This window comes from Chenopodium album, chromosome 2 (genome assembly GCF_948465745.1).
Source record: "Chenopodium album chromosome 2, dcCheAlbu1.1, whole genome shotgun sequence".
NCBI classification, from domain to species: Eukaryota; Viridiplantae; Streptophyta; class Magnoliopsida; order Caryophyllales; family Amaranthaceae; genus Chenopodium; species Chenopodium album.
In genome coordinates, this window is record NC_137835.1 from 69,308,315 (window position 1) to 69,319,615 (window position 11,301).

Consider the following 11,301-nt stretch of genomic DNA (forward strand, 5'->3'; position numbering starts at 1 on the left):
ATGTTGATGGTGAGGCTTGGGTTATTTTTTTTGACCAAATGAACATAATTTGGCTTCCATTCCAAGGGTTCTTTTTCTGTTATGCTTCTTGCTTCCCACCTAATTTGCTGAAGGCGTTGCCATATTTGTGGGATTCAACCGCTACATTAAAACATACTTGTATTTAAGTTAGGAAATCATAGTACTCAAGTGTTTTGGTATCACTTTTACATCAGACGGTTGTTAGATTGATTGAAAATGAAGGTTTCTGCCAAACTTAAAAGCTCACTTTAGGTTGTTTAAGGCTCTATTTGGTTTGATAGAGAGTAGAGGAAACTATTGCTTTTTTACTCTTAAAAGGAAGAGCTATTCTTGCACTCTGTTTTCCAAAGCTTATCGTCCAAATACTTCATGCTCGATTAAAACATACAATTACATGATCTGATGTATTGCTGCAGCTATTGCTCATATAGATTTATAAATTCCCGCATTAATGCATTGATATAAACAAGAGACGAATTTATAGACAGCCAAACAATCTAAATGTGGTTTGATTTATTGGGTCAAATATCGTTTTCAAAGCAACTGATTGCCATCGTCATCTTGTAGACTTGTGCTAACAAAAAAGAGCCAACGAGTGTATTTCGCAAGAGAACATACATAGCTCAAAGACCACTTTTGTGAAATCTTTGAGCTAATCATCCATAGTAATACCTCAAAAACAACAAAAAAGTTTTATCATAGTAGTAGCAAGCAGCATGTGAACAACAAACTAACCTAAAGAGAACAGTCATTACCTCTCTAAACATATTATTATACATACAGATTTAAGCATCATCATCGATAATGCGATTAATAAGATGTTCTTCCATCACCCTCATTAATGATATCTTTGAAGGCGGCACCACTTGGGATCATAGGCAGCACATGCTCTTGATGAGGTACAATCACATCCAGCAGGTATGGCCCCGGAGTATCCAACATTTTCTGCATGGCAGCCCTCAACTCGCTTACCTTGGTAACACGGGCAGCAGGAATATCACAGGCTTCAGCGAATTTGAGCATATCGGGGAAGATTTCAGCCTCTTTGGCAGGGTTTCCAAGGTATGTATGCGCTCTATTGGCTTTGTAGAATCTGTCTTCCCATTGAACCACCATACCTAAATGTTGATTGTTTAAGAGCATTATCTTAACAGGCAGGTTTTCCACCCTAATAGTAGCTAATTCTTGCACATTCATGATGAAACTCCCATCCCCATCAATATCGACAACCACTGACTCTGGTCGAGCCACAGCTGCTCCAATGGCAGCTGGTAGCCCAAACCCCATGGCTCCTAAACCACCTGAGGTCAGCCATTGTCGAGGGTTTCGATACTTGTAATGCTGGGCAGCCCACATTTGATGTTGCCCAACACCAGTACTTATAACAGCATTACCATCGGTCAGCTCATCGAGCATCTGAATGGCGTATTGGGGAGGAATAGCCTCACCAAAGGTCTTAAAACTCAATGGAAACTTCTTCTTCTGCTCACCCAACTCCTCCCTCCAACTAGAGTAATCTAAATTCAACTTCCCTTTTCGAGACTCCAAAATCTTATTCATACCCTTCAACGCCAGCTTAACATCAGCACAAATCGACACATGAGGCTGCTTATTCTTCCCAATCTCAGCAGAATCAATATCAATGTGCACAATCTTAGCTCGGCTAGCAAACGCCTCGAGCTTCCCTGTCACACGATCATCAAACCTAACCCCGAAAGCAAGCAGCAAATCCGCCTTATCAACAGCATAATTCGCGTACACAGTCCCGTGCATTCCCAACATATGAAGGGACAATTCATCATTACAAGGGTAAGCTCCTAACCCCATCAAAGTACTAGCCACCGGAATCCCTGTCAATTCGACGAATTTCCTCAATTCCTCACTAGAATTCAAACACCCACCTCCCACATACAACACAGGCTTCTTAGCCTCACTCATCAACCTCACAATCTGCTCAAGAAGCCCTTCCTCATTCGCCGAAAACTTCGATTTTGGCAGCCTAGAAACATACCCACCAAGCTTAATAGGCTGATCCCAATTAGGGACAACCAATTGTTGCTGAATATCTTTAGGAATATCAATCAAAACAGGTCCAGGCCTACCAGAATTAGCTAAATAAAACGCTTCCTTAACAACTCTAGGAATATCTTCAACATCTAAAACCAAATAATTATGCTTAGTGATAGAACGAGTAACCTCAACAATAGGAGTCTCCTGAAATGCATCAGTTCCAATCATTCGGCGAGGCACCTGACCAGTGATCGCAACCAAAGGGACAGAATCAAGCAGCGCATCCGCGAGCCCCGAAACAAGATTAGTAGCTCCAGGACCAGAGGTCGCAATGCACACACCCACGCGCCCAGTAGCTCGAGCATAGCCTTCCGCGGCGAAAACTCCACCTTGCTCGTGCCGGGGCAGGACGTTCCTGATAGAACCAGAGCGCGTCAGAGCTTGATGAATCTCCATTGATGCACCACCAGGGTAAGCAAACACATTGGTAACACCTTCACGCTCCAAAGCTTCAACGAGGACATCACAGCCTTTTCTGGGTTCATCAGGGGCAAATCGGGAAACGTAAGATTGGGGGTTTTCATCGGTGAGAGGGGAAGGAACAGCGGTTTGGGTAGCGGATGGCGGTTTTGGGTTAGCGGATTGAGAGGCGGAGATTTGGAGAGGGCGGCGGAGGAAGGAAGATGGCGTTTTGGGGTTAGTGGGAAAAGGGAGGGAGTAAATGGAGGATTGGGGTTTAGGGGTTTTGGAAGAGAGGGTTGGGAAAGGGGAGAAAGAAGGGTTTGAGGAAGTAGCCGCCATTGATGAAGGCATTGAAGGTTGAAGAGAGAGAAATCGAAGAAGAAGAGAAGGGGTGATGATGAGTGTGATCTGGTTTTGTTAATAGGGTTTATTTTTGTAACGAGTGGAGGCGCTCAACTTTTGTTTTCAGCCATGGAAATGAACTAAAGTAGCATTGGGAATTTTATTTTTTTTTTTTTAAAAAAAAAAAAATTAAATTTATAAAAAAAAGACTTTGGGGTTAGAAATATTTTTGTCATGTCTTAAATATTTGATTTGAGAGTGAGGGATAGCTCAAGTGGTTAGAGCTCCCCTCACGGTTCCAAGAGATCTTGGCATCGATTCTCATCACCCGCCCTTGTGCCTCTCTAAGCACCAAAAAAAAAAAAAATATTTGATTCGAATCCATGGGGCATGGATACACCTACCCACTGGGTGAGGAATTTTAAAGGGAGGAATGTTAGGCATTCAGAAATGCATAACAAAGGGTATTCTTGTAATTATGCATATGTACAAACGAATAAATATTCTGATATCATTGGATGATCAAATGGTACCATTGAATATACAGTGATACTATATGTGCACATAATGATATTATTTATGCGTAAATAGTACCACTGGGGATTCAATGGTACTATATAAACTTTTAGTGGAACAATCAGCATGTGGTCCCCCATCACGTGATACAATCTGATAAAAAAAATAGGTGTGGTCCACCTACATGTCTCTCTCTTCCTATCTCTCTCCTCTTTTCTCTCTCTACCATGTGTTTTTATAATATTTTAATCAATGTTATGCATTAGTAAATGCATAACTTTTCTCCATTTCTAGTTCCTCCCCACTGGGTAGTTTACCCGGTTGATGTGGAACTGACGTGGCAATGATGTGTAATTTTTTTAATAAAAAAAAAACTGTTTATTTGACCCACTTTTAACACCATAAAATCATTAATAATGCAATTTAATTTTCCAATAAGCATAATACAGGGAACTAGACAACATATTTAATGCATTCCAATTTTCTAAATCTAAATCATTAAAGTGAAGTTTTAATTTACTGTACAACACTAAATAATTTTTATTTTTATTTTTTATTTTTTTAAAAAAAGACCATTTGCATTCTTCATGAGTACAACAAGAAGGTGCTAACTATTCTTCTTTATTGACAAAGTCTTGCATGATTTTCGTTATCAAAAAAATATACTCCATAATTATACAAGCTTCAATCAAAACAATTATTCTGTAATTTGGCTTCAAGTGATGATGTCCTTCCGATAACAATATTAAAGGAGTTTATCACAGGTTAGTAAACTATTTTTTATGTCATAATCTATCAATTTGTTGTGGTATGAAATAATCTTCTTGAAAGCAGATATAGTTTATATTTAATCATATACTTATGTGATAACTTAAATTATTAAGAACGATTTTTTTTATAGTCAATATTTTAATTTTAATCAAAATAATACTAGTTTAAAAAATCAGTTATTTGATAGTTATTCTATAACATTTTATTTATGATATTTGAAAACATTGTAAACGATTTTTTTTTACACGATATTTTTATGTGAAACGATTTTTTTTAATCAAACAATAAAAAAACATATAACTACGGGCTTGTTTGGCATCATTTTTGGTTTTTAGTTTCCTGTTTTTTTTTAAAACTAAAAACTAAAAACAGGAAACAAGAAAAAGATGTTTCCACTTTTTTGTTGTCAGTTTTCAAAATTATTATGATTTTAATAAGTTTAAAAAAAATTTTATTCATTATGTGACATATATCATATATTTTTATACAACAAAAAACTAAAAAACAGAAAACCACAGCAATGCCAAACGAACCCTACATTTTTTTTTTTTGAGGGAATAAACATATAGCTATATTATTGAACAAGATAATAGGAAACAAATTCTTAAAATATCTACATGATAAAAGCAAATAATAGGAGATAAGTATTATCATGAAAACTAAATATTATAAGAATAACTTTCAATTCCCTTGTCTCATACGTCAAACCCCCTGCTTAGACTTTTAGGTTGTTCTATTTTGTTTTCTTTTATTTTTGGATGTGTCCCTCATTTGCCAAAAAAAAAATTATAAGAATAATAACGTGTAACTTAGAATTTTTTACCAAAAAGAAAAGTCTTTGACTGTTGAAATATTATTCAAGTAAACAGATTCATTATTTTTTAAAAAAAAATATGATTTTTTTTTTCAATTTCTCCCTTTAATAATGATTGACTAATTATAATATATATTGTATGCAGAAATTTGAAAATGGATGAGAGTGGTATTAAAGTAGTACCATCCACAATAGATCTTAATATGGAGTATCAAGGTGAAGACAGTGAATACGATAGTTCCGATATGGACTTTGATATTAATTCGGAACCGGATTTTATTTGTGACGAAGTGAATGAAAATATTGATGTGTTGAGAGATGATGATGATACAAATGGAACTAATGAAAGTCATCCTATGCTAGAAAAACTTGCTCCTCCAAATGTAGGGATGATTTTTTGCGTCTTATGAAGATGTCATTGGGTATTATCATGAATTTGGAAAACAAAATGGGTTCCAAATGAAAATCAGAAGTAGAGAAAATGTCAAAGGTACTGAATGTGGTAATAAGTATGATTGCACAAGGTTGAGGCTAGTATGTAAGAAAGAAGGAAAGTTTGTTCCTAGGGGGAAGGATCCATCAAAGCCTACACGAAGTGAAGTTACCGGTTGTAAAGCTAAAATTACAGCTACATTTGACAAAAGTAGCGGGGAATAGAAACTCACCACGGTAGTGTTAGAGCATAACCATCCCATAGACCCTTCAAATTCTAAATTTATGCGGAATTATAGATTCATTAGTCCACATAACAAGGATATTATACTAACTAATGAAAAGGCATGAGTACCTATTGGAAGAAATTTTGCTACATTTGCGGTACGATATGGAGGATTTGGTGCAGTTCCCTTCTCTGAGAAAGATCGTAGAAATTTGATTTCTAAGCATAGACGTTTGTGCCTTAAAGAAGGAGACTTTTCTGCTATGGAGAAGCATTTCATGGACATGTCTACTAAAGACAAAAAAATTTTCTACAAGTATGACACAAGCGATGGTACACTTAAAAATGTATTTTGGGCGGATGGGAGATGTAGAGCTGCATATCGTGATTTTGGAGATGTGGTATCATTTGATACGACATACTTAAGAAATAGGTATAGGATGCCCTTTTGTCCTTTTATAGGAGTGAATCATCATGGTCAATTGATATTGCTTGGGTGTGCTCTAATTTCGGGTGAGGACACGAAAAATTATATTTGGTTGTTTAAGACCTGGCTAGCTTGTATGTCGGGAAAAGCTCCAAATGGTATTGTCACAGATCAATGCATGGCTATAGGTAAACTTCCTACCACTTTATAAATAACTTGCATAACTTTTTCATTTATATATTTGCATGCATGGATTAATAATGTGTACAATAAATAACTTGTTGTGCATATATATTTGCATGCATGGATTAATAATTTATACAGTGAATAGTTTGTACATTTTGCTAAGCTTTTATTTGGTTTTGTTGTGTGTAGCTACGATTGATAGCAACATTACCCAAAATTATGGTGAATGATTAAGTTTTAATATATATATCTCCTTTTTCCTTAAAAAAAAGTGTATTTGCATAGTGATAGGCATAATATTATACTAATTAATCTTTCTTTATTTTATAATAAATTATATATGTGGTGTTTGTTGGTAATTAGTAGCTAGAATTTGTCTGTATTAGTGATAGTATCTACCTTGATGTTGTTTTGAAATAATTAAATATTCTATTTACCTCAGGGAGTGCTATAAGGGAGGTATTTCCAAACACAAAACATAGATGGTGCATTTGGCATATTATGAGAAATGCAAAAAAGCACTTGAATTTTCATGAAGATAGAGATATAATCCGTAGAGAGTTGCGTCGGACTCTCCATGATTCTCTTCATGTTGAAGAGTTTGAGAAAAAAATGGAAGGATGTTATTGAAAAGCATAAGTTACAACAAATTAATTGGTTTAACGAGATGTTTAATCTAAGACATCGGTGGGTTCCCATATATTTCAAAAATGACTTTTGGGTTGGAATGTCTAGTACACAACGTAGTGAGAGCATGAATTTATTTTTCAAAGCATTTGTGAACCTTAATACTACCTTGAAAGAATTTGTTGAGCAATATTGTCTTGCATTAGGAAAACGAGCCAATGAGGAGGAAAATGAAACATTTCGTTCAATGAATAAGCCAACCCTATGCTTCACCGAATTTGTGAGCGAGAGTGTATTTCAACGTCTTTATACCTCAAAAAAAATTGAAGAGTTTCAAGAACAAGTGCGTATGGTTACATATACAAGTGCAACTAAATCCCATGATAATGGAAGTGTTTGTGTTTATGATGTAGTGACCAAGAAGGCTAAATGGCCATGCATACAAAAATTTAAAGTGACCTTTGACCGTGATTCATATGATGTGAAGTGTGATTGTAGAAACTTTGAATGTAGAGGGATCATGTGTTGTCATGTGGTTCGTGTATATCATGAGGAGGATATATTATGTGTTCCTGAAAAGTATATCTTAAATCGATGGAGAAAAGACTTGGTTAGGGACTACACAAAAATTGTAGTGCCATATTTTACACCGGACAAAGATCCACATGCAAAGAGATATTTAGCATTGCATAAGGAATTTGAGGAAATTGCCTCTATGGCAACAATTGATGATAAACTATACTCTTTTCTTTTGGAGAATTTGGTTAAATTGAGGCAACAAGTGAAAGCATTGGTTGAAGAATCTCAAGAACTACCCCGGATTGTGAGTACACTTGGTAAAGTTTATGGAAGACACCCCTCACTTAGAGGTGAAGTTGACAGAGATAATCAAAGGGAAAATGTAGATCAGCAAAATGTCAAAGATCCAGAAGATCGTAGAGGAAAAGGAAAAAAACCAAGTCATAGAAAAGGGTATGACTATGACAAACAAACTACGAAATACAAGAAGAATGCAAGTCAACAAACAAATGAACAGGTATATATTAATAACATCTTTTTCAATCTAATGTTCCATATTGGTTTTTCATATGAGTATATTTAACTTAAGCATTAACTTCCCTTATCATATGTGTATACTTTTATTTTGTAATACATTGTCTTTCTATTTTAATAGGAACGATATCAATTAAGTGGGATGCCCTTTTCAATGATGTCAAACTATATGGCTAGCTCTTCACAAGTAAGTTGATTTTTAGTGAATTTTTAGGCCGTTGTTTCAATATTATGCTAAATGAAACTAAAATGCATTTTTGGTTATCTAAACAAGATTATAATCGATATGGACATAATATGAATTACTACCCTTCTTCTCATGTGGCTCTAGTACGTTACATTTTCTCAATTTTATTATTATTTATTCCTTTATAAAAGGCAAGGATTATACATGATGTGTATAATAATTAGTTGAAGCAAAAGTATAATTTTTCCTTGCAGGTTATACGACCCGATATTGGTACATATGCAAATTTTATGACTACTAACCCTCCAATGCATACAACGCCAGTAAGTTACGGAGTATTTTGTTGAGAAATTATTATTCCTTATTTTGTTGCTATTTTAGATTCCAAAGAGTTTAACTTTTTTTTTTTTTTTTTTTTTTTTTTTTTTTTTTTGTGTGTGTGTGTGTTGTATTTCATAAGTTTGCTGGACACACAACAACGAGACCAAGTGAGTGACTAAAAAAAATCTAGCTTATCATAAACTAGTTACGTTTAATTATATATCTATATGTATTCATGTATGTTTATATCTTCTTTGACAAACATTTACAGGTTACAACTATTTTGGCCCACGAGTAGGAGAAAAAAGGTTCCAATTCAATTGACGGATAAAGTCGAGCAAACTGGACAATGGATTATTTAAGAATGACTAGTTACTTATTTATATCATTTGAGTATTTGATTTAAAAAAAGTACAATTTTACTATTGGTTTTTTTTTTGGATAATGTACAATTTTACTATGTCATTCATCTTATAATCCTTTGTGGTGAACGTTTTATCATAATAATTACTTTGACTAATTTTATGAAGCATATCCTTTTTATTTGTTATGCTTTCTTATTTTAATTAGCGGTTAAGCATATCTTTTTTTAATGAACAGATCAATTAGCTACAATATTATGTATCTAAATATTCCTATAATTATGGCTGATATAATGCTATAACCGTAGAATATAAATTGTGCAAACTTTTTATATGTTAATCTTTGTAGATATATATGCATACTTATCTAAATTAGCGGTTAAAAATTGTTTTTAATTTTAGAAAACCTTTAAAGAATATTTTATATACACTAGCATATTCCTAGAATTATGGCTAACATGATGCATTGATGCTAGCACTATAACCGTACGTCAAACGTTTAATTTTTTTTTTTTTTGAAGGCAGACATGTACGTCTATAATAAAAATCTGTTGTGGATTTTTTTTTTTAATTTTTTTAAAAGAGATGTATGTACATCTTTGTAAGGTAGACAATTATGCATACTTTAATAACATAAACAAGATTAAGATATGTTCGTCTTTGTAGTTTTTCTTCATATAAAATAGTCATGATTTTAAAATGTCAAAACTTGTAATTTAACAACAACTCGAGATATAAAATCAAGTTTGAAACAGATTGAACCAAAAAAAAAAATTGTAATTTAACTTATAAATTTTAATCCTTAAACATGTAAATTGTAATTAAAAACCCACTCAACATGTAAAATTTAAATTCAACTCACGATTTAAAAAATACCTTATTTAGAGAACACATTTTACAATTCTATTGCAATTCACTAATTTGCATATACCTTGTATTTTGTTTTATCTTGTTTCTATTAATTTTTTTTAATACAACTTCATGGAATAAACTGACGACAATAGAATTATTGACCTACCTCATGACAATGAAAAGAAAACAACAGAAGAATGAAAACATAAATAGAAATAAAAACCATGTTAATTAAATAAAAACATAATTCTCCATTAATCTCAAAACCGATGACCATAGACAGTACAAGACTTAGTACGACATGACATTGAAATAAAACATATAAATAAAAACATAAATAGAAATAAAAACATAATTGAAATAAAATCTTAAATAAGAACATAATTCTCCATGGCCATCTTAAACAAACTAAAAACCAAATCAGTCTAGATAGACAATCTCATGAATTTTGGTGGGCTGTGTAACTTCCCCGGTGGCCGTTGTAGTCTTTCCTCCCGGCGACACTATCACTCCAGAAACAAATTCTCCAATTTGTTTAGTTTTTTTGGCAGAGGGAGGGGTCTTTGAAAAAAGCTTCTTTCTCAATTTGGTAGGGGTTTTAGAATCATTTTTTACACCACACTTAGGAGTAAAACAATCCTTTTCCACAAAAATTTCAAGTAGCATACCTAGTGGTTCATCCTCCATGAATAACATATCTTCTAGAAATTGAGGACCCATGACCTTTGTGATGCGCTTGAAAAGATTTTTAACCTCATTTGTTTGTTGGGTAAGGCTAGCAGTGGATCCATCGTACAAAGACTTCAAAGCAATTGGTGAAAGTGAAACAGATTTTGAATTCTCCATATCTCACCAAAGATTTTTGAGTAAAAGACTGATTTTGTATGTAAAGTTTGTACGGGTATGAAACTTATTGGAAGGTAGTGTAATATAATTTATAGGAAATTATCAAAGACTAGATTCAAAGTAAGAGTGGAATATGAAGTGTCTTATCTTGTTTTTCAATATTTGATTTCATCTGGGAATTGTACAGAGGTGGATACCAAAAGTTTTTTCAAGTTTTCCAAAAAACTCCATTATTGCTAAGTGTAGGCGTTGCTCGAAGTGCGCCTACGTTAAAAGCATGTGTGAATATGCTTGGCACTCATAGGAAGTGGGAATTGACATTACGATTAGGGACAAATAAAGTAGGGAGCCGCCAACAAGTTTTTAAGGAACTTGTAAACCGTTCACGGATCATAAAAGGCAACCACGAATAAGGGACAACGAAGGCAACAACGATTGACCCGTGAAGCCTACACCCCATTCATAATCCATGAGATTACTAACTCCATATGGTTCTGAACCACGAAAGGAGGATCGGGGATGATGGTACGAAGTGATTCATGGAGTCACATTCGCCCGTATTGGCCTCTACTCGATTCTTATATTGAAAAGCATTCATGCGATCTCAAAGGCATACAAACAATAATTCAATTCGCTCCAAACTATTATTTAACTAAATTGGTTTAAAATTAATGCACACATAATTCTAAAAATTTGGTGATCACTTCAATTAATAATAAGGTTAAAAAGGATCCTAAACCGGTTGTCCAAATTACCTTATTAGTCGTGATTTTCAATTACATATTCCCTTTAACATGCAATATGGTGATCATAAATATAATAGAACAAATATTAATATTAAAACCA

At 33.9% G+C, this 11,301-nt stretch overlaps 2 protein-coding genes across 2 annotated transcripts; one reads left to right on the top strand and one right to left on the bottom strand.

Moving 5' to 3' along the window:
- Window positions 1-596: 596 nt before the first annotated feature.
- Window positions 597-2,928, bottom strand: LOC145600101 (acetolactate synthase 1, chloroplastic-like). Its single transcript, XM_081655989.1, has one exon. It carries the CDS (start codon window positions 2,842-2,844, stop codon window positions 832-834), a length of 2,013 nt encoding a protein of 670 aa, XP_081512115.1. The 5' UTR covers window positions 2,845-2,928; the 3' UTR covers window positions 597-831.
- Window positions 2,929-6,934: 4,006 nt separating this feature from the next.
- Window positions 6,935-8,693, top strand: LOC145574865 (protein FAR-RED IMPAIRED RESPONSE 1-like). The gene is made up of 4 exons (XM_081632738.1): window positions 6,935-7,870; window positions 8,009-8,074; window positions 8,329-8,397; window positions 8,667-8,693. The coding sequence occupies exons 1-4, from the start codon at window positions 6,935-6,937 to the stop codon at window positions 8,691-8,693; spliced, it is 1,098 nt and encodes a 365-aa protein (XP_081488864.1).
- Window positions 8,694-11,301: the final 2,608 nt, after the last annotated feature.

What these genes read in the sequence shown, in the direction of transcription:
- LOC145574865 (XM_081632738.1), top strand. Translation starts at nt 6,935, where the DNA reads ATGTCTAGTACACAACGTAGTGAGAGCATGAATTTATTTTTCAAAGCA. An exon ending in GTCAACAAACAAATGAACAG is followed by an intron (nt 7,871 to 8,008) that starts GTATATATTAAT and finishes CTATTTTAATAG; the next exon opens with GAACGATATCAATTAAGTGG. An exon ending in ATATGGCTAGCTCTTCACAA is followed by an intron (nt 8,075 to 8,328) that starts GTAAGTTGATTT and finishes TTTTCCTTGCAG; the next exon opens with GTTATACGACCCGATATTGG.
- LOC145600101 (XM_081655989.1), bottom strand. Translation starts at nt 2,844, where the DNA reads ATGCCTTCATCAATGGCGGCTACTTCCTCAAACCCTTCTTTCTCCCCT.